Below are 24,675 nucleotides of genomic sequence, written 5' to 3'. Positions count from 1 at the left end.
AACAAAAACAAATCAGTGACCAATATAGCCACCTTTCTTTGCAAGGACACTCAAAAGCCTGCCATCCATAGATTGTGTCAGTGTTTTGATCTGTTCACCATCAACATTGCGTGCAGCAGCAACCACAGCCTCCCAGACACTGTTCAGAGAGGTGTACTGTTTTCCCTCCTTGTAAATCTCACATTTGATGATGGACCACAGGTTCTCAATGGGGTTCAGATGAGGTGAACAAGGAGGCCATGTCATTAGATTTTCTTCTTTTATACCCTTTCTTGCCAGCCACGCTGTGGAGTACTTGGACGCGTGTGATGGCGCATTGTCCTGCATGAAAATCATGTTTTTCTTGAAGGATGCAGACTTCTTCCTGTACCACTGCTTGAAGAAGGTGTCTTCCAGAAACTGGCAGTAGGACTGGGAGTTGAGCTTGACTCCATCCTCAACCCGAAAAGGCCCCACAAGCTCATCTTTGATGATACCAGCCCAAACCAGTACTCCACCTCCACCTTGCTGGCGTCTGAGTCGGACTGGAGCTCTCTGCCCATTACCAATCCAGCCACGGGCCCATCCATCTGGCCCATCAAGACTCACTCTCATTTCATCAGTCCATAAAACCTTAGAAAAATCAGTCTTGAGATATTTCTTGGCCCAGTCTTGACGTTTCAGCTTGTGTGTCTTGTTCAGTGGTGGTCGTCTTTCAGCCTTTCTTACCTTGGCCATGTCTCTGAGTATTGCACACCTTGTGCTTTTGGGCACTCCAGTGATGTTGCAGCTCTGAAATATGGCCAAACTGGTGGCAAGTGGCATCTTGGCAGCTGCACGCTTGACTTTTCTCAGTTCATGGGCAGTTATTTTGCGCCTTGGTTTTTCCAGACGCTTCTTGCGACCCTGTTGACTATTTTGAATGAAACGCTTGATTGTTCGATGATCACGCTTCAGAAGCTTTGCAATTTTAAGAGTGCTGCATCCCTCTGCAAGATATTTCACTATTTTTTACTTTTCTGAGCCTGTCAAGTCCTTCTTTTGACCCATTTTGCCAAAGGAAAGGAAGTTGCCTAATAATTATGCACACCTGATATAGGGTGTTGATGTCATTAGACCACACCCCTTCTCATTACAGAGATGCACATCACCTAATATGCTTAATTGGTAGTAGGCTTTTGAGCCTATACAGCTTGGAGTAAGACAACATGCATAAAGAGGATGATGTGGTCAAAATACTAATTTGCCTAATAATTCTGCACTCCCTGTACATATATATCTATGTGTTTATATGTGTTCCTAATGATCCGTTTTACCCAGAGGAGTATATTAAATTGTTTACAAATAAATGTTTTACCTTTTTTCGTTATTTAAAATATCACATTTTGCCTGTTGAAACCACCACCTATACTGAAAATATGAATACTGATTTATTCTCTATAGAAAATGTATGTAAACAAGAGGCAGCAAGGGCAGCAAGCAGCAAACAAGTTTACGGGGGGGGGGGGGGTTAACTGCTCCACTAAATTGTTCTGCAAGAATTGTCCTTGTGAGCTAGGTAACAGTACACATCTAGATATCACTTTTACATAAACATAACTCCTTGTTCCAGCATATGCTGTGCTCTCACCGGACAGCAATATTTCAGCCAATATAAGCAGCAACATTGCCAGGAATTGCGTAGTCAATATTACTGCTAGATAGCAAACGCTTGCAGTATCCTCTGGAATGCAGTGACTTAGCTCACTAACCCTAAGACAAATCCTAACCCTAATGCCAATCCTAATTTCTATTTTAGAAGGTCATATTTGTAGTTTTTATTCCTTGTAATACTGGACTCCACTGTGAAATGATTTTGACATTTACAATGCCAGACACTGTACAGAGAGCAGAAGCAGCTTGTATTATCTAAACTAAAAGCGAGGAGAGGTAGGAAATAAGAAAACTAGAATGAAGAAGGAAAAAAACTGGGGGGTGGAATCAGTTACCTGCTGGTACACTTATTTGTTATTTAGTTGTTATTCATATTTTCCTTTCATTAAACAAATGCAAAACATTAATCTCAGAGTGCTGTGTAGGTGGTAGAAAAGCCATTATTTACAGCAGCTCTGTATAAAGTCACAAAAAATAAGATTCTTACATGTATACAGTCTATGGCACCTATGGCACAGCATTATCACTGCTAGTGAATGTTTGTAAAGAAGCAATTTACATTAAACTCAAACGAAATAAAATGTTAAGAATTAGTAGAAATGTTAAAAGGTTAAAACATAATGAAACCTTCAAGGCTGTGAATGTCACCACTAGGTGGCATTAGTGAGTTATCAAACAGCAGATGCCATAGAAGAAACATGGACTTGTCAAGGTTAAGACTTTATAAAGTTTATCAAGCAGCAAAGTGTTAAAAACAGAAGCTTTTAAGTTCTATGTTTTTAATATATATAATTTAGGGAACATATTACAGTTTCATTGTAAGTGTTCATGTTTATTTTTTTCATTTATATTGTTAATACACATTACTTTTATATGTTAGGTAATGAAATTACAAGCTACTCTGAATATTTTACCTACAGAAATATGGAATTATAGATTTTTATGGAAAAAAAGTTTTATGTTTATCCATGGCTGCTTAACACAGAGCACATGTAATAAGATATAGAATAGCCTGTGATGATGAGTTTAAAATGCATAAGGTAGATTTTATATATTTTTATTTTTAACATTCTAAACTATATTTGAATTAGATTTTTTTTGTTTGTGCTGATTGAATATATTTGTAACGGGTATTGAGAACTTAGATTGGTTTCTGATAACAGATTCTGCAAACTTGGTTCTTGTATTTTCCTGCCCTGCACAATTTTTTGCTACATTATTTACATTTTACACACACACATACATACACATGCACACATACATACATACACATATATATATACACACACACACACACATACATACACATGCACACATACATACATACACATATATATATACACGCACACACACACACACACACACACATACATACACATGCACACATACATACATACACATATATATATATACACGCACACACACACACACATACATACACATGCACACATACATACATACACATATATATATATACACGCACACACACATACATACATACACATGCATACAAACACACACATACAAAAACATACACACACTCACAATACCATTATGATATCCTGAGGAAGGAAGGTAGTTGAAAGGGGCCTTTGATCCTAGAGAGGAAAGAAGGCCCTTGTGGGTAGGTCTTTAAAGCAAGTTATTTAATGTGGGGTTATGAGGAACAGACAGAAGAAATTTCTTTTAGCAGCATTCTTTTCTTCTGCTATCTGGTTAATTTAGTATGTTTTTTGGGGTTGTCATAGCTTGTTGCGGGTGCTAGTCCTTTCTTCCTTTAGACATACTGACCATGGTTATTGGTAATGATAAGCAGCTGCCCCGTGGGGTGGGAGAGTAGTTCAAGTAGCTATTTTGGCACAGACTCCTTGGAGTAGTGTTTTAATATGAATAAGTACAGACTTAGTAAATAAACTTGCTATGTCCAGGTGAATGGTGAGGAACAACCAAGTCTAAAAAGAGATTTATTAGTAAATTGAACTAGTACCACTGAGCTGCTAAGAACTTTAAAATTGTGGCTGCTTTAAATAAGTTGATATTATATTTTGTTAAAGGGACAGTCAACACCAACATTTTTGTTGTTTTAAAAGATAATCCCTTAATTACCAATTCCCCAGTTTTGCATAACCAACACACTTATAATAATACACATTTTACCTCTGTAATCACCTTGTATCTACGCTTCAGCAGACTGTCCCCTTATTTCAGTTCTTTTGACAGACTTGCATTTTAGCCAATCAGAGCTGCCTCCATGGTAAATTCACGTGCATGAGCTCAATGTTATCTATATGAAACACATGAACTAATCCCCTCTAGTGGTGAAAAACTATCACAATGCACGTAGATTAGAGGTGGCCTTCAAGGTCTAAGAAATTAGCACATGAACCTCCTAGGTTTAGCTTTCAACTAAGAATACCAAGAGAACAAAGCAAAGTTGGTGATAAAAGTAAATTGGAAAGTTGTTTAAAATTACATGCCCTATTTCAGAGCTTTCCAAACTTTTCATGTTGGTGACACACTTTTTAGTCCTACATCATTTCGCGACACAGTAATTCAGTTGTACTAACAAACTGGAGGTTAAACTAAGTTGTTTTAGGAGATACTGTACAGAAACATACATGAAGTATATAATAACAAAATGTATTTACAAGTAACAGTATGAATGTGCAAGAATTAAAAAAAAAAGTTTAATAACATCAATAGCTACTGTTTTAATGGGATGTATGAGGTTGATGGGATGAACACAATTTCTGAATATTTAGTGGAATATTAGATAAAGACACTCGCATTTCATCATCAAGCATTTTTAAGCTTCCACTATATATATATATATATATATATATATATATATATATATATATATATATATATATATATATCTCAAGAGCAGGAGCAGCAATGCACTACTGGGAGCTAGTTGCAAAAAACACCCACTGACTTCTGACTTCAGCTCAGCGTTTAAGCTGCCACCGTGCTGCAAACACATTGTTGTCCCACTCACTGACTACACATGCAGTCACGAGCCAAATAAGGAGACTACACGTGCACTCAGGAGCCAATGTGCCGCCAATGAGAATAGTTTCAGTTCCCTCTGGGCTGCGCCAATAGGTTAAGATGATCTGTGACCCACTAGGTATCAATTACATGTCAACCATGTGATATGCATAGCAGGCAGGCGGAAAGTCAGAAACCCCAAAAAAACGTTTTTAAAAAATTACAATTTAAAAAAAATTGTGCTGAAGCAGGGACACACCTACACACTGCTGCCGACACACTAGTGTGTCCCGACACACAGTTTGGAAAGCACTGCCCTATTTGAATCCTGAAAGTTTTTTTGGGACTTGACTGTCCCTTTAACTGTGATATCATTTTAATAAAATACTGTGGGCAGATTTATTACCAATACAAATGCTAGTGGTTCTTGTTTTTTTAAATAAAGGTTTTTATAAGGTTTTACTTGGGCCTGGAATCTTGATGATTTGGGTCTTATATACATTAGAAGGGAATGTTAATTTACTGTTTGTGTTATCACTAAGACATCATCTTCCCCTAGTAATGAACTGAAACCAGTTGTAATTTTTACATTTATACATTGTGATCAAATCATCAGCATCTTCATAATTATCTTTTATTTGTTTAGTAAAAAAAAAACCTCACTCATAAAAACAAGAAAAGTCTGCAACATAAACTTTCTATTGAACAATTCCATTCACCAAGTTGAGCAAGAATAATTAAAATTCATTGACAGCCCACAAAAACAGCTGTTATTTTTTTTTATTATTAATTAAACTTTGTTTTATTCTCAACTGAGCAAAACAAATTTTGCAATAAAATGTTTAAACAGCTTGGTAATTTATGTGTTTGGTTTTGTTTATTTGTTTTTGAAACAGCAAGAGTTGTTCCAGTATTTTGACAAATGACATACAAGCAAAATCAACACTTGGGTTTATTTTCATCACATGAAATTATACTACTTCTTCACTGTATTAAAGGGATAGCATATATATATATATATATATATATATATATATATATATATATATATATATATATATATATATATATATATATATATATATATATTATATATATATATTATATATATATATACATATATATATATATATATATATATACACACACACTGTAAATGTAGCACTGTAAGGGGCATACGACCCTTGTTTGGAGAAAATACAATTTTAGTTACTTTATGAATGATTATGTATCTTTAAGTATGTAATAAGCCATGTGTTCCAGACTACCCAATCAGTAGATACGATATGAGAACAACTGTTGTAGCCACTACACATGAGACTATTCAGAAATGTGGTCTTTTACTATCCATTTGTCTTCTAATATTGAAGATGTTTTCAAACTTGCTATAATAAAGTGATATTGTTTTTATATGTATCCTGAATTTAGACAGCTTGTTTCATACTTTTGAAAAATAATATCAATAATAATAATACAAATAATAATTGTTAATTTTTATAAAAACTATGGGTGTAAAATTTGTGGGCTGCATTTGCTTAGCATAAAAACTATATGGTCCAAATGTGAGATCCTTACTGGTAGTGAAGACTGTAAATGTGGTACCTGTATTTCATAGCTATTGAAAATAGAAAATATCTGACTTTTGTGTCTATTTCAATATTGTAACTTGATAGCAATTGTGGAGCTTTCAGGGATGCAGCATTTGATCTTTCTATTAAAGGGGCATCATGTCACCCTGTATATAAAAGAACAGTGATTACATTTTAAAAACAGTTTACAAGCAGTAGGTTAGTTTAAAGCTGTACATGAATCAAAACAGCAGAAAGTACAAAACACTAAAAACATTTGCAAAAATGACTCCCCTTCTGTTAGGTTGCTGCCTGTCCTAGATCTGAAAAGGGATATTGCAGTGCAAACATTACATGATTTATTTCCTTAGAACATGCAATTTTAGCACTACTGACACTGCAAGATCTGTTTAAAGGGATATTCCAGCTAAATTGAAAATGCACATCAATGTATTTCAGTATTGAATAGAATCATTTTTGCAATACAGTATACTTGTTTTAGTAAAAATGCTTCCAGGAAAAAGGTATCCCTGTTTTTGGTGTGAGCATGTGAAACATATCTAAATATGCTTTAAGAGCCAGCATTTTTAGCAGTGAGTCTGCTCAGAGAGCTGGCAGTGACTTGTATCATGTAAACCCCAAGCACAATACAAGGCGTTGCTAACTCTCTGAGCAGATGCAAAAGGCTCTTATATTAAGTACAGTATCTCACAAAAGTAAGTACACCCCTCACATTTTTGTAAATATTTTATTATATCTTTTTATGTGACAACACTGAAGAAATGACACTTTGATGCAATGTAAAGTAGTGAGTGTACAGCCTGTATAACAGTGTAAATTTGCTGTCCCCTCAAAATAACCCAACACACAGCCATTAATGCCTAAACCATTGGCAACAAAAGTGAGTACACCCCTAAGTGGAAATGTCCAAATTGGGCCCAATCAGCCATTTTCCCACCCCGGTGACTCAATAGTGTTACAAGGTCTCAGGTGTGAATGGGGAGCTGGTGTGTTAAATTTGGGGTTATTGCTCTCACACTCTCTCATACTGGTCGCTGGAAGTTCAACATGGCACCTCATGGCCAAGAACTCTCTGAGGATCTGAAAAAAAGAATTGTTGCTCTAAATAAAGATGGCCTAGGCTATAAGAAGATTACCAAGACCCTGAAACTGAGCTGCAGCATGGTGGGCTAGACCATACAGCGGATTCACCGGACAGGTTCTACTCAGAATAAGCCTCACCATGGTCGACCAAAGAATTTAAAGTGCTCGTGTTCAGTGTCATATCCAGAGGTTGTCTTTGGGAAACAGACGTATGAGTGCTGCTAGCATTGCAGCAAAGGTTGAAGAGGTGGGGGTCAGCCTGTCAGTGCTCCGACCATATGTCGCATCAAATTGGTCTGCATGGCTGTCGTCCCAGAAGGAAGCCTCTTCTAAAGATGATGCACAAGAAAGACCACAAACAGTTAGCTGAAGACAAGCAGACTAAGGACATGGATTACTGGAACCATGTCCTGTGGTCCGATGAGACCAAGATAAACTTATTTGGTTCAGATGGTGTCAAGCGTGTGTGGTGGCAACCAGGTGAGGAGTACAAAGACAAGTGTGTCTTGCCTACAGTCAAGCATGGTGGTGGGAGTGTCATGGTCTGGGACTGAATGAGTGCTGTCGGCACTGGGGAGCTACAGTTCATTAAGGGAACCATGAATGCCAACATGTACTGTGACATACTGAAGTAGAACTTCAGAGACTGGGCCGTAGGGCAGTATTCCAACATGATAATGACCCCAAACACACCTCTAAGACGACCACTGCCTTGCTAAAGATGCTGAGGGTAAAGGTGATGGACTGGCCAAGCATGTCTCCAGACCTAAACCCTATTGAGCATCTGTGGAGCATCCTCAAATGGAAGGTGGGGGACTAACATCCACCAGCTATGTGATATCATCATGGATGAGTGAAAGAGGACTCCAGTGGCAACCTGTGAAGCTCTGGTGAAGTCCATGCCCAAGAGGGTTAAGGCAGTGCTGGAAAATAATGGTGGCCACACAAAATATTGACACTTTGGGCCCAATTTGGACATTTCCACTTAGGGGTGTACTCACTTTTGTTGCCAACCGTTAAGACATTAATGACTGTGTGTTGAGTTATTTTGAGGGGACAGCAAATTTACACTGTTATACAGGCTGTACACTCACTACTTTACATTGTAGCAAAGTGTAATTTCTTAAGTGTTGTCACATGAAAAGATATAATAAAATATTTACAAAAAATGTGAGGGGTGTACTCACTTTTGTGAGATACTGTATATTTAGATATGTATCACTTGCACAGTAAAAGTTCTCTCTCAAAACAGTGATAGCTTTTATTACAAGCGTTTTTGCTAATGCAAGTATATTTCAAAAATGCTTTTATTCAAAAGAGGTATGCATTGCTGTACATTTCAGTTTTGTCTGGAATGTCCCTTTAACCCCCACAGAGAACTGCTGGACATGGCCAGTGAGATAATCAGCAGGGGCAGTAGCAGACCCAGCCAATCAGCAGCGGCAGTAGTAGACCCATCCAATCAGCAGTGGCAGTAGCAAACCCTGATATACAACTGCTGTTTGCTTATGAAATTTGCAGGTTTTTTGTTTTTTTTCTACATGGAAAGAAAATACATGTGACCAATTTGAAACTAAAACTTGGCTGCCTAATGATTAGTTGTTGCTAACAGCTGCTTAATGTGTTTAAACACATTTCTCTCACTAAAATAAAAATATCATTAAACTGTTACTGTTTTGTGTAATTTTTCTGATTAAGACTATTGTAGAAAAAATAGTCTTTGAACATTTTAAAATGTGATCTGAACCATATGTTTTACTTTTTATTTAAGGGACATACAAATGCAAAAACAAAATTCTCTAATGTGTTATATTTCTTGAATATAACTATGTCTTTAACCCCTGAAAAGATCAGCTTCAGAGCAGCAAAGTATCACTGGGACTTAGCTCTGTTGAGCCAATGACAAGAGGCGTAAGGTATAGCCACCAATTTCCAGCTAGCCCCCCCGCAATGCATTACTGTTGCTCACCTAAGTATGCTCATAAGCAATTTATACCCAGAGAAGGAAGTTAATTTGATAATCAAAGTAAAATTAAAAAATCTCTTTAAATATCATGATCTATCTGAACCATGCAATTTTAATTTACCTTTAATATCCCTTTAATTCCGAAAACAACCACGTTTCTCAACATTTCTGCAAATATTTTACCACTGGAAAGAGTGCAAAATATGGTTTTAAAGAGGCCAAAGCTGCAAAAATAAACCCAAAATTTGATATATATTAAAAAAAAAAAAAACTAATTAAAGAGTGTCTGACTGAAATACAGCTGTCTCAATGCAAACTATTAGTTCAGTTTATGTGTTGTGAAACAACTATAAAGGGTGATTGGAATAGCTCCAAATGAGTCAAATAATTTCCAAAATATAATTTTGTGAATACTAAAAATAAAAGGGAAAAAAAGGTTTACTAGTACTGTGGTTATTTCTGATACACTTAAATTACTAAGAAAAACTAAATGTTGCATTTCTTAATGTCAGTAATCAAATAAACAGTTAAAACATCATACCTCCATATTTTGTGTAAATGGGTCTTTAGGATCACAAAGTGTTGCTGATATTCTGTGGTTGCCACGGAAGCAGCGCTGGCTCACATTATGTGGAAGTGGAAATGTCTGCCGGATAATTGTTAACCTTCCAATTGACCTCCTGACCAATTCTTGCACATCCAAATCATTTATTTCCTGTCATTTAGAAAAGACAAGTATGAGATACTAAATGCCAAAAAAACCTTGTGGAATACTGAAACACAATCAAAGCTTAATGTCTGTACTTTCAATCAGCTGAGAGCAAACTATAATGCGAACGCATTTTATAGTATAGCTATTTAAGTCTCTAAATCGTGTGTTAACAGTGTAAAAAAATGATTGAGAAAGTTTACAATACATTTTTGTTTTCCTTTGATATCATTTTTTCATGTTTAAACTGCCTCCATACATCACATAGATTTGTACTACCATCAAAGTATTGAATAGCAAATAAATGCAGTATAGTACACCCTATATAATTGCACACAGGAAGATTTTGAAATACTGGCTGAAAAAAAGCATTCATTTGTTATACAAATTATATTTGCTTTATGTTCTGCAAAACATTTGAAAAACTAAGCAAAAAAAAAAATTAAAACATTACAAGGACTTACAAGGTAAAATAATTATAATAAGCAGCATGCTGCAGTGAAAAAAAAAATGAATTTGGCTTTTTAAAATCTTTATGTCGATTATTGAATTATATATTTTTTTTAATTTTAATAAAAGCTTACTTTTTACTACTAGTAAAGGTTAGTATAGTCTGAAATACAGGGCACTGATTCTAACACAAAGTTTAGGATATTATAGTCTAACACAGTACTCAGCTGACTATGCTGGAGTATGTTATTAACCCTTTCCCGCTGTTAGGACTTTCCATGCCATCCTAAATGCGCTAGGCTTTAGCGTCATTAGGGCGGGATGGAACATCCTGTCCTGAAGCCATAGCCTCTTGGTAAATGGGATTGCGGGCTGAAGGGCGTGCCTAGCTTTATAGGCACTCCTCCCTGACCCGATCCTATCATTGAAATCACATGATCGCATGTACGATCGCTTGATTTAAATTTGTGTACATCGGTACTTAGTTCCGATGTAGACAATTTAGACCAGGCGGGAAAGGGTTAATGTGGAAAATTATTATATTATTACTAATAATAATCTTCATTTATAACATTTCCTCAATTTATGAAGTGTGTTATACAACAAGAATTAAACAGTAGAGAATCACTTTAAAAATATAAATGGTACAGGTAGAAAACCCTTTATCAAAACTCCTTGAGACTGGAAACAGTTTGGATTTTGGAATATTTGCATTAGTAAAATGGGACAGTTGGGAAGGGATGGAACCAAGTGTAAACAACAATATCTTATATGTCATTTATGCAATATTTACATGTCATAATACAACTTATATATGTAAACTAAAGGTAGTTTTATATAATTTGTAATACTTTTGTATACACAGTACCTTCAGAAAGATTGTGCTATATTGTAATAAAAAATGTAAATATAGACTATTATTTGCATTTTAGAACACATAAAAAAACAAAACAAAGACATAGGCAGAGAAGATTGTTGCTTGCAGGCAGGGAAAAATAGTAATTTTTTCATAATTTTATTTTAACCCCTTAATGACTGGTCTTTCTATGAGGGTTGCTTTTTCATAGCGTGATCTCCAGAAAATAGCACTATTTTAGGAAGCCAGCAGGAGGGAGGGTGTAATATTAGAAACAAACAATCCCAGTTGTTAAGGGGGTTAAAAAAATATGAATTACAAAGTTTCGATTTCAGAAAAAGTTTGGATTTTGAAACCTGTATTCATGGAAGGCGGCTAGTAAGAGCTATCTTTTATAAAATTTCAGAGGTTGCAGAATTAAATGTCCAGAATGATTGACAAGTCCTTTTCTCACGTAATTGGCCATGTGGGAGGAGCCACAGGGATGCACCTAGGGTTGCCACCTCGGTCATGTTTTCCTTGACACTTATGAGTTACTAATGCTGCAGGGTGTGCAATGGTGAATATGAATAGCTGTCCTGGATCACTATTCATGTGCCGTTCAGGGGCGTAATACATGTTCCCTTCTGCACACCCTGCAACATGTATAACTCATAACTGTCCAGGAAAACATGGCCCAGGTGGCAACCCTAGACACACAAGTAAGTGCTTGTGCAATCTTAACTTACAACAGCAGATGCTGCATCACTGGAACCAAACACAGGCAGACTGGGGGCCTAAATATAGACAAGAATTAGAAGTTAAGGAGCGGAAGACCCTTCCATTGATAAAGTAAACCTTTATATAAAGTACCTTATATTACCTGATGCTCAACCCATTGTAATAAGCTGTGGTTTAAAAGCACAAAACCAGTTACTTCATATACACAAATAAACCTGAAAATGCAATTTCTCATACATTTTATACTCTGCAGCTGGTATAACAAGTCATTGAAAATGCGTTAATATAAAAACAACTTTACAGTGTACTGTCCCTTTAAATCTAAAAAGTATGGGATATGAAATAAAAGGAGAGGGCATGGCAAGAACAGGTGAGAGGCTATGTAAATATGCTGTATGATTTGTTTGTAGAAGAGTACTGGTAGGGAGGAATATGGAGAAGCTAAAGGATGTCTGTTTATACAGTAAAACTAGGAGTTAGGAAAATACTGTACACTGGTTATGTGATCACCTTAGCTGGAAGGTGCAGCTGATTTATAGATCAAATCAGTATTTTTAAAGCACAACACCTACGGGTTGCAACATCTATGCTCAGCATGTTTAAAGGCAGATGGTTGTGAAAAGATGACGTAGTTTAATGTATGCTTAGGGCAAAAAAACAAACAAAAATAAAGTATGCCATGTAATTTAAAGTCACAGTAAGCACTTGTCATTAGAAAATGTTTCTGCAGTTTTCCAGTGGATTAACATATCAGCAGAGTCTGAACAGATTAACACTTTATTTGCTGCAATTGTTTTTCAATGGTCAAGCTCCACCCAATACTGTTCTTATTTGGAGGAACCAATCTGGACTAGTGTGAATATGTCAGGGCTTGTCACTGTCATTGTGTTAATAAAATATACAATGTTCACCTTTAGCAGAAAATATAGGGACAGACATGTGGCAGTGTTGGGCTTGCAAAGCATGTCATGTGCCCTTTAATTTAAGTCTGAAAATTGTGGTCCTAATAACTTAGAAGATAAAGGGGGTCAAAATAAATAATGAAATAGATTGCAGAGTTGTTTAGCTATGTATACCTAAACATTTTATATTGCATTCTTAAAGGGCCAGTACACCTAAAAAATAATGCTATATAATTCTGCACATAGTGCAGAATTATATAACAGTATATTAGTGCTAGTTTTTTAATTACATAATATATCCGGTATTTTTTATATAAAAAAGAGGGTTCTCCAGACCCGCCGTCTGTGCTCTACTGAGCGGGTCTGGAAAACCATCTGCAGTCTGGAGCATCGCTATTCAGAGGCACCCCTGATCTTGGAGAGAGGACGCCGGAGGGTGAGATTACCTGCATAGCAGGCTACATACACTTCCACCCTAAGTATTGAAATCCGTCAATTAAGATCTGTGTCAGCGAACTGTGCTCTATATTAACACATAGCAGAACAGAAAAAGTTTTAAATAGCTGCTGGCCACCACTGTCTAAACGTAATTACCGCAATACATCTATAAAGAAAAATTTGAAACAGCTAATCTTTGTTTTTTTTAAAAAAATGACTGTAATCCTTACCTATAAGTTAGTCAGAAAAGTGAACTAACCTATCAGAGACCAATTCCTGTGCCGCAAAAGACATTACCTCTTTCTCTTTAACCACAGGCATATAGTAAACATCCAAATCTAAACGCTTACCTATATCCTATTCCTATCTGCCTTCAAGAACAAAAGTTTTTTTTGTATTTACCCATTGGATTAGGATATCCAATCTTAGAAAGGAATGAATTTTCATTGCTTTGCCTATGGTTTTACATATGAATTTTTTATATGGATTTTTTATCTAACTTGTTTTATGAGTTGATCAACTAAACTTTAGAAGATAATTTGATGAACTTAATCTTCGTTTTGTCTGTTATTGTTGTTTATTTATGTATTATTAAAAAAAGCTTGATTCACATAAAAAATCAAATTTTTCCGAATTTGTTGCTGTAGCTGATATAAGTGACATGTGTCCAATATAAAATTACATCAATTTACTTTGGGTCATATTTGGTTGTCTTTACAATGATTTTTTTTAAAAACTCACATGTTCAAAGTATACAATACTTCTTTTAAAAAAATTTTTTAGAAATACACATTTATATTTATATTATCTGAAGGTACAACATTCTTGGTATTTTGACCACATTAGTAAACACCACCCATAGTTTTTTAATACTTAAAGCTACTGAAGCGCCACTTTTATAAAAAAAAAATCTATTATTTATTACATTGTGTATAACCAGGAGGAGGTTATAATAAAAGAGGCCTAAGTATTTTAAGTCCAGCGCTAGAAACGTATCCTTAAATCAAATTCTAAACTTTTCTTCCACATAGTTTTTATTAGCAGCAGGACAAAACTATGGAGATATTCTCATATAGAGATAAATTATTATAAGTATTAGAAATCAAAGAAAATCCAAATTCAATAGGAAATTATGAAAGAATTGATATAACTAAATTATTAAATGATCTTGAAAAAAATCTAACCAAAGAACTAAAACAAAAAATGGAACTCATTTTTTCTCAATAGATATTTAGATAATGATATTATACCTAAGGGATTAAAAATTTAAAAGACATGCACATTCATTCTAAGTGAGCCACTACAAGCACCTCAAAAACTTTAATAGAGATCATTAAGAAATCTAGAAAAGAGTCACTAGATACTATCAACAATGAAATTCAAGACATAAAACAAAAAATTGATAGCAGTAAAGAACAACATATCTTAATTAATAGACAAAAACTGATAATTGAAAGACTAGACACTCTAAAAAATGAGATTTTAAACAATAAATGGAAAAAAATGGAAAGAGACCAAAAAGAGAAGGACTATAAGCAAAACGTAATATCAGATCAAAATGAAGTTGAAACTGATAATGAATTAAAAGAAAATAGTAACAACATCTGGGAAAAACAAAATAAAGGGAGGTCTAACAGTGACAATAAAAACACCAATAGAAACTATTAAAGTACAAACCAAGAGAGATATTATGAAGGAAGAAGAGAAGATAATCACTACACAAATTATAGACACCAAAATAGTTACGGATATCAAAATAGTCATAATTTTAGAACAAATAGAGAAGGTTTTTATAATAGACCAAGTTTTTGGAATAGACCCCCAACCTGGAATAGGTCCAACAGTTGGAACAGAACCAACAATGATAACAGATCAAATTGGAAAGAATCCAAAGGTTATAATCCCAACCACAGTAGGAACAACCATTGGGATAATTACCCAGAAACTTATAGCCATAATAGAAGAAATAATTACAACACTCCCACACATCATAATATGATTAGAGAACAGAGGGATAGCTATAAGATAACCACCCAAAATAGATTTACACCTTTAGAAAATACAAGAACTGAAAAAGAGAATCCCCATTTGACTTCAAGAGAGGAAGCTTTTTTAGGAAGAAGCCCTCCAAGGGAGGGCACATCAACAATACTAAGAGAAAGAATAAGAATAGAGAACACACCAAAAACTTAAAAAAAAGAACAATAGAGGAAGTAGAGGAGGACAGAGAAGAAAAAGATATAATGGAACCAACGAGACAGAAATAAAAGAAATATCCCCTAACAAGAAAGGTATTTTTAATTTAAGTAAAAAACAACTGAGTAAAGATGAAGAAAAAGTCCTCAGCTTGGGCCTAACATTTGCACCCACTAACACTATGAATAAGTTTAATACACATATTAATGTGAAAAAAATCGTAAGGAATCTAACATTAAGAAGATTCTTCCTTAAACACCCACTAGAAAATTTCAATCGTCCAAATATTCAAGAAGTAAATAAATTCCAACACTCAAAATTGAAACCCAAGTCACAATTCTATCCTACTCAGGACAAGAGAAGTAATCTGGAATCCTTTGAAAGATTAGTACTATCTGACTTAAGAAAAATTAATGTAGATAATGAAAGAAAGAAATCTATTCCAAACTTAAACAAAAATGAAAAAGAAACACTTAAAAATTTAAAACAAGATGTCGACATAACCATAAAGCCCGCAGACAAGGGCGGTGGTATAGTCCTTATAAATACAGATAGTTACTGTGCAGAAGCAGAAAGGCTTCTAAGCGACAGGAAAACTTATAGAAAACTAGAATTAGATCCAACTGTTAAATTTCAGAAAAAACTTTTGAGAATCCTGAGTAAAGGTAAAGAAAAAGGGATACTCAAAGAAAAATAATTTAATTTCCTATATATAGAACACCCAAAGATACCAGTTATGTAACATTTGCCCAAAATCCATAAAGATATTAACAACCCGCCAGGCAGGCCCATTATCTCTGGGATAGGGGCTATGACATCTAACCTATCCCAGTACATCGATACTTATTTACAAAAATACGTAATAAATTTCAAATCATATCTAAAAGACTCCACCAGTCTGTTAAGAATCTTGCAAGATATAAATTGGGTAGAAAACATCATAATGGTAACCTGCAACGTCTCCTCTTTATATACTTCAATTTACCATAACCTAGGTATAGAAGCGGTAGAACATTTTCTCTCCAAAGATAAAGAACTCCTAAAGGAACAAAGAGATTTTCTCCTAGAGAGTATACGCTTCATTTTGGAGCATAATTATTTTTCATTCAACGGAAGATACTATTTACAAATCGAGGGAACAGCAATGGGCACAAGGTTCGCGCCAATCTACGCCAATTTATTTATGGGCCTCTGGGAACAAAGCTTTTTGGCAAACTCAGAGCTTGGTGCGAACCTTGTGCTTTTTAAAAGATATATAGACGACATAGTAATCTTATGGAAAGGAAGTGAGGAATCTTTAAAATAATTCCTTTTATCAATGAATAACAATGACAGAGGAATTAGTTTTTAAAAATTCTTTTAAACTTTGGAAGTTGTGCATCTCTTTTGAATCGAAACCTAATTGAGCAATACAGTGAAGTTGCTGAACCAAGAAACGCTCAGAGCACGATTCCCTATCCCAAGGAAAAGCTCCGAGAAGGATCTTATCTAACAGTGTACTAGCTACTGATTAAAGTGCTAGCAGGCGAGATAGTACTGGTCACAGCACAGTACCACAGTTATTGGTAAGCACATTACCTCTCTGTCTTTTGTATTTTCTCTATCTGAAACAATATTACGCTATGTGGCGCCCTCTCCATCTCTATTTCTGAATTAGTTTTACTTGTAACTATAGCTATGATAAAATTACGTTTTTAGACTTGAACATTGAAATTAGATCAAATCAATTTAAGACCAGTACACATTTTAAACCTGTAGACTCTAACAATTTAATACACGCCTCCAGTTGCCATTTCAAAAAAATGGAAAGAAAATATACCAGTGGGGCAGTGTCTGAGAATAAAGAAAAACTGCTCAAAAGATGAGGACTTTGAAGCCCAAATTGGTCTATTGGAAAAGAAATTCAAAGAACAAGGATATAAGCCTGAAATTATAGATTCAGAAATAGATAAAGCTAGAAAAATTGAAAGAAAAGAGCTATTAAAACCAAAAATCAAGACACAAATAACAAAGTATGATGAATATGACATACCTTTTATTAATGAATATAGCCAAGACCACAATACAATAAGAAAAATACTACGCAAACACTGGCATTTAGTTAAAAATGACCCAATCATAGGGGATAAAGTACACCCCTACCCTAGAATGATCTTTAAGAAAGCAAAAAATTTAAAAGCTATACTTGCTCCGAGCGAATTTAAACCAAAACAGCAGAAAAAAATCAATAGAGAAAGATCTAATGGGTCATAAACTAAAAAGATTTTTTCCCTGTCACCTCTGTCAAGCTTGCCAATATAGTTCGAAAAAGAAGTCTATAGTAATCCCTGAACAAAAAATGAATTCATAATCAAAGATACCATCAGATGTAATACAAAAGGGGTCATTTATATGCTAAAATGCAAGTGCAATTTATTCTATATAGGAGAAACGACCAGAATGTTAAGGGACAGAGTAAGAGAGCACCTTTGCAACATTAAAAAAAGGTAATTTAGATATACAACTCTATAAACATTTTAGAGAAGTGCACCAAAATAAATTATCAGCTCTCACTTATTGGGGTATATGTAAGGTTAAACACAACTGGAGGGGAGGAAATTATGAACTAAGTCTGTTAAAAAAGGAAGCCAAATTTATATTCAATTTTAATACAGTATACCCCAATGGATTAAATTCAGAGCTTGATCTGTCCCCTTTTCTGTTCCTTTAAATAATCATTCCATAATACTTATCAAAAAATACTTTCTATAAATCCATTCTATAATTATTTATATATGTACACTACTATAGTCTCATATAAATACCTAATGTATGTTATATAGTAATTTTTGTTTAGTTATACCAATTAATTATTTATTTTTTCACAATTATCACATTTTTTTTACTTAAGATTAATATTTATGAAATAATAAACAAGAAAGAATTTTAAATATGCTCTTTGCATCTTTGAGCTAATTGGTACAAGATGTATCTTAAAATAAATCAAAAAGCTCCATATTAACTATATAAAAAGATTATTTGTATATAATATTAAGTCCCCTCTTTTCTTTTCACCAAATTCTATAACTGATCTCAAACAATTAATTTACACCAATACAAATTCATTTCCTCACAAAAGGTATGAACACCAAAAATAACACAAAAAATTGATCCCTTTTTTATCACTATGTAATTCAAAATTATACACACAAAATTGGAATAAAATTTTTAAATACTTTTCAGTTTTTGGTATTATAGACTAGTTTATATATAGAACTTCACCACTGGAAACCATACAAAATAATATTTTTATAGCTAATCATTTTTTAAATATTAATATTGACGTTCTCTGATTGTTCTTAGATCACTTAATTGTTCCCTTATGTATACACGTTCTTAGGCTTTAGAACTAGTGCAACAATTATTCTTTTGAAAGGTGAATAAATATCTAGAATTTAGCTTATAGTATTCTAGTAAAAAATACCAGTTGCTAAGAAAAAAAATTTCTAATATAATTATGTCTTATTCCAAATGAATAAGACACTTATTCTTTTAAATAAATGTTGTTTTAGAAATGTATTACTGTTTAATATATAGAAACTAGCTGAGTTTGTAGTAAGTTAAAATTAAACAATTATCAAATATATACATATCCTGACAGTTTAGCACTCTCTTTTTAATATAAGAATGTATATGGGTTATAGACACGAAAAGCTTTTCAAAGATTTTGTCAAGTATCAACTGATTTCAGCGAGACACAAATTTGCAACAAATAAATAGTCATGTAACAATTGAAAGTTAACTTTTGATACAGATTTTTAATCAAAAATATATTAAAGTAAGCAATATCGATGAGAGAGCCCTAAAGGCAACAGAAAAACCTATACAAAAAATAGAGAGAGCCCAAGAAAACGTCACCAACAAACTAACCAATGAAATGAAAGGCGACATTATTTAATTCCTATATCCAGACACACACAGTATCTTGAAAAAGCCCAGAAATTGGGTGAAACGCGTAGAAAGCTGTGTCCACATTATCAAAGAAAGATTTCTATCTAAACCGGGAGGTTTGGAAAGCTGTTTAACGTGAGGATGCCAGTACTTAAAAACAAAGTATAAATTTATTATAGACCATAAAATTGCTACGTTAATCATGCAATGATACAAACATTGTGCAGTGCAAAATGTAAACCCTTTAGGTTTTGGCGCCAATTCTGTGAAACACTATGTGTATAGCTTCATCTACTGGATATTCATAGAAATTACATGCTGCTTAATTGTATCAAAAAATAAAAACATAGTATTATAGGCAAAATTGAAAGTTACATGTGGATCTACTGTACACTGTACATTACAAAAAAGATTACTTGTTTTAAGGTCATACATTAACAATTACCTGAGCCAATGTGAATGATATTACCAGTGTAATAGGCAAAACATAAGTAAATTAAATAGTTGACAATTTAATAAATGTATTTGTTCTCTATAATTTACCAAACTTATGTTTTATGATATGTTAAATCAGAAAGAGATGAATATAACTAGGGACACCCAATAAAATAAAGAAATACATTGATGGATACTCATTAGCCAAAGCAAGAGAGATCAAAATCTTGGTTTAACCCCTTAGGTGTCATGGTCTCCATTTTGAAGATCCACCACATCTCTCTTTGCTTTAGCAATGTTTCTCTATCAGAACCATTTCTTGGGGCTTGTACATGCTCTATAATTTGCCAACGAAGTTGACTAATATTATGATTTTATCAATGAAATGCTTAGATAAAGGAGCTTCCACATTTTTATTTCTAATATTACTCCTATGTTGGCTAATCCGGTCTCTTATTTTTTGGGTGGTCTCTCCCAAATATACAAGGGAGCATGGACATTTAATTAAGTATATTACAAATCTGGTTTCACAGGTGTAGAAACCCTGTATGTCATATTTTTTCCCATTATGTGGGTGAAAAAAATGAGGACCTTTTATCACAGAGCTACAGCTCATACATCCTAAGCATGGATATGTACCTTGTCTTTTACTGCCCAATAAAGTCTGTCTGAGACCCCTAGTAGGACCTATGTCAGTTCTGTCCAGATGGTCTCTTAGGTTCTTCACACGTCTATAGGCCATTAACAGAGGGTCCTCTAGTGATTTGATGTCAACTATTTAATTTACTTATGTTTTGCCTATTACACTGGTAATATCATTCACATTGGCTCGGGTAATTGTTAATGTATGACCTTAAAACAATTAATCTTTTTTGTAATGTACAGTGTACAGTAGATCCACATGTAACTTTCAATTTTGCCTATAATACTATGTTTTTATTTTTTTATACAATTAAGCAGCATGTAATTTCTATGAATGTCCAGTAGATGGCGCTATACAAATAGTGTTTCACAGAATTGGCACCAATACCTAAAGGGTTTAAATATTGCCCTGCACAATGTTTGTATCATTGCATGATTAAGGGGGGTTACCCCGAAACGTCGCAATTTTATGGTCTAAAATAAATTTATACTTTGTTTCTAAGTGCTGGCATCCTCTTTGAACATTTTTCGCAGTCTTTGGGGTATAGCAGTTGAACCCCTATGCCTTTGTACTAACAGTGGTGCTGTCTCATATACATTGATTACAGGTTTTGAAAGCTGTTTACCGGAGTTGTTGAAAGCTGTGTACTTTTCCCTGCGTACATTGAAGTACTAAGAGCAGGAGTTATAGAGAAGAAAAAGTTACCGGTTTATCCCAGGTGACTTGCGCAAGTCTGAAGACAACGGAACCTACTACCATCTGCAGTCTGGAGCATCGATATTTAGAGGCACCTGATCTTGGAGAGAGGACGCCGGAGGGTGAGATTACCTGCATAGCAGGCTACATACACTTCCACCCTAAGTATTGAAATCTGTCAATTAAGATCTGTGTCAGCGAACTGTGCTCTATATTAACACATAGCGGAACAGAAAAAGGTTTAAATAGCGGCTGGCCACCACTGTCTAAACTTAATTACCGCAATACATCTATAAAGAAAAATTTGACACAGCTAATCTTTGTTTTTTAAAAAAATGACTGTAATCCTTACCTATAAGTTAGTCAGAAAAGTGAACTAACCTATCAGAGACCAATTCCTGTACCGCAAAAGACATTAACTCTTTCTCTTTAACCACAGGCATATAGTAAACATCCAAATCTAAACGCTTACCTATATCCTATTCCTATCTGCCTTCAAGAACAAAAGGTTTTTTGTATTTACCCATTGGATTAGGATATCCAATCTTAGAAAGGAATCAATTTTTTGTCTTTTAAGACCTTTTTCATTCCGGGCTCTCTCTCATTGCTTTGCCTATGTTTTTACATATGATTTTTTTATATGGATTTTTTATCTAACTTGTTTTATGAGTTGATCAACTAAACTTTAGAAGATAATTTGACGAACTTAATCTTCGTTTTGTCTGTTATTGTTGTTTATTTATGTATTATTAAAAAAAGCTTGATTCACATAAAAAAATCAAATTTTTCCGAATTTGTTGCTGTAGCTGATATAAGTGACATGTGTCCAATATAAAATTACATCAATTTACTTTGGGTCATATTAGGTTGTCTTTACAATGATTTTTTTTAAAAACTCACATGTTCAAAGTATACAATACTTCTTTTAAAAATTTTTTTAGAAATACACATTTATATTTATATTATCTGAAGGTACAACATTCTTGGTATTTTGACCACATTAGTAAACACCACCCATAGTTTTATAATACTTAAAGGGACACTGTACCCAAATTTTTTCTTTGTAATTCAGAAAGAGCATGCACTTTTTAGCAACTTTCTAATTTACTCCTATTATCAATTTTTCTTCGTTCTCTTGCTATCATTATTTGAAAAAAGAAGGCATCTAAGCTTTTTTTTTGGGTTCAGTACTCAGGACAGCACTTTTTTATTGGTGGATGAATTTATCCACCAATCAGCAAGGACAACCCAGGTTGATCACCAAAAATGGGCCGGCATCTAAACTTACATTCTTGCATTTCAAATAAAGATACCAAGAGAATGAAGAAAATTTGATGATAGGAGTAAATTAGAACGTTGCTTAAAATTTCATGCTCAATCTGAATCACGAAAGAAAAATTTTGGGTACAGTGTCTCTTTAAAGCTACTGAAGCGCCACTTTTATAAAAAATCTATTGCTGGTTTTCCCTCAGAGCACATCGGGCCAGCTGTCTAGTCACAGCCCGGCCCGACCGCACCATTACATTCAATGCAGCTCGCTCCTGCTCTGTCTGCAGCATTTTGAAAACCTAGATTACACAATGTGCTTTCTGGCCTTTTAAAGGGACATAAAAAACATTTTTTCTTTCTTTCATGAATTAGATAGTGCATACAATTTTAAACAAATTTCCAAATTACTTCTATTATCACTTTTTCACGATTTTCTTGTTATCCTTTGTTGAAAAGCACTAGTTGGTAGCATTATTTCCTGTCATGTAGTTCTTCAGGCATGTGTAACACTACCTACCTAGGTATCTCTTCAATAAAGAATAACATGAGAAGGAAGCAATTTTTATAATAAAAGTACATTTAAAACTTTTTTATTTTTGTATTGTACTCTCTGTCTGAATAATGAAAGAAACGTTTTGGGTTGTATTTCCCTTTAAAGGGACATTAAACACTAAATACATGCTAGATAGAATGATGCATTCAAAGAAAACATTAGTCCACGACTAACATGTAGATGTATTTTTTAAAGTTTCATTAGTTGTTTAAAAGTGACAAAAGAAGTGTAAAGTTTTAGTGTCTATAAAACACTGGGAGCTGCCATGTTGTAACTTGTGTTACCTTCTCTGCTGTGCCCAATTAGGGACAGTTATACATAGGTCATTAGAGTGTGCAGCCAATGGTTGTGCTGGATTTAACAGTGTTCTGCACTTCCATTTCTAACAGGAACTGAAAAGCTCACAATTTCAGAATGGAATTACAGGCAAAGAGGACAAAATAAATAATGAAAGTATATTGCAGAGTTGTTTTATATATACAATTTATCATTTTATATTACTATCTCAAAGTGTTTAATGTCCCTTTAAGTGACATAATGCCTTGCACCCAGACAGAGATTTGAGTATGTTGATGCATGATGCAATCAAACAATGCAAACTAGCCAAGTAATAGATCATTGGAGATCGTCACTCAAATACAAACATAACTAAAAAGTCTGAAATGTTAACTAGAATGTCCTTTTGAAGGTGTTTTTAGGTAGCTTTTATATATGTATTGAGCATACATTTGAGGTTGAGGCTTTAATGGCAAGGATATATTAAATTGCTTTAATGCAAAAATAATCCCACAGGTCTGCTTTACCGGGCACAGCAAGTGATTACACAGTAACTGCACCTGCCCAGCATCTGCAGCTTTACAAATAATCACCAGTAAGATGACAACACAAATTTATATATTTTCCATTTGCTGAAGAAAATAAAAAGTTTTAGGTATTTGGATTTGATTTTTACTATTTTTGTGAAACCACTCTTTCATTTACCTTTCAATACAGATTTGATATTTTCTTAGATTTAATATGGATATAATTAAAAACACGGGCTAAAAAATAATGTTTTTGTAAGGCTAATTTATTCATATTTAGACACATTTTATCTAATGGAACAAATTGTGACTAGGGATGGGCGAATGTTTCACAACATTCGAAAAACGGCACGAATTTTAACACATTTGTTCATTCGAATCGAATTTTGAATGTTTACATAACATTCGATTTTCGAATGTTCGGTTTCGAATTTTACCATTACATTCGAAAATATTATTTTCGAAAAATTCGAATTCAGATTGTAATAGTATTTCTAATGCTTTTTCTTTAAATGTAATATTCGAATTATGCAATATTCTAATTCGAAAAATTCGAATTTAGATTGTAATAGTATTTTTAATGCTTTTTCTTTAAATTTAATATTCGAATTATGCAATATTCAAATTCGAAAAATTCGAATTTATATGTTTGTAATAGTATTTCTAATGCTTTCTTTAAATGTAATATTCAAATTATGCAATATTCTATATGGAAACATTCGAAATGATATATTTGTATCTATTATGTATCAATTTACTAGATTCCCGCCCTACCACATGAACTATTGAACTTCTGAATAGTATTTGTTAA

The 24,675-nt window shown here is 33.9% G+C and overlaps 1 protein-coding gene across 1 annotated transcript in view; it reads right to left on the bottom strand.

Annotated features, from left to right (window-relative positions):
- The window catches only part of GRID2 (glutamate ionotropic receptor delta type subunit 2), a 2,072,895-nt gene that overhangs the window by 969,530 nt on the left and 1,078,690 nt on the right, over positions 1 to 24,675 (bottom strand). Inside the window, exon 7 of the mRNA XM_053700169.1 lies at positions 9,806 to 9,979. Within this exon, the coding sequence (XP_053556144.1) occupies positions 9,806 to 9,979 (174 nt within the window). The remainder of the gene's footprint in view (positions 1 to 9,805; positions 9,980 to 24,675) is intronic.

Source organism: Bombina bombina, chromosome 2, assembly GCF_027579735.1.
Source record: "Bombina bombina isolate aBomBom1 chromosome 2, aBomBom1.pri, whole genome shotgun sequence".
Lineage (NCBI taxonomy): Eukaryota > Metazoa > Chordata > Amphibia > Anura > Bombinatoridae > Bombina > Bombina bombina.
This window is presented reverse-complemented; position numbering and strand designations above follow the sequence as displayed.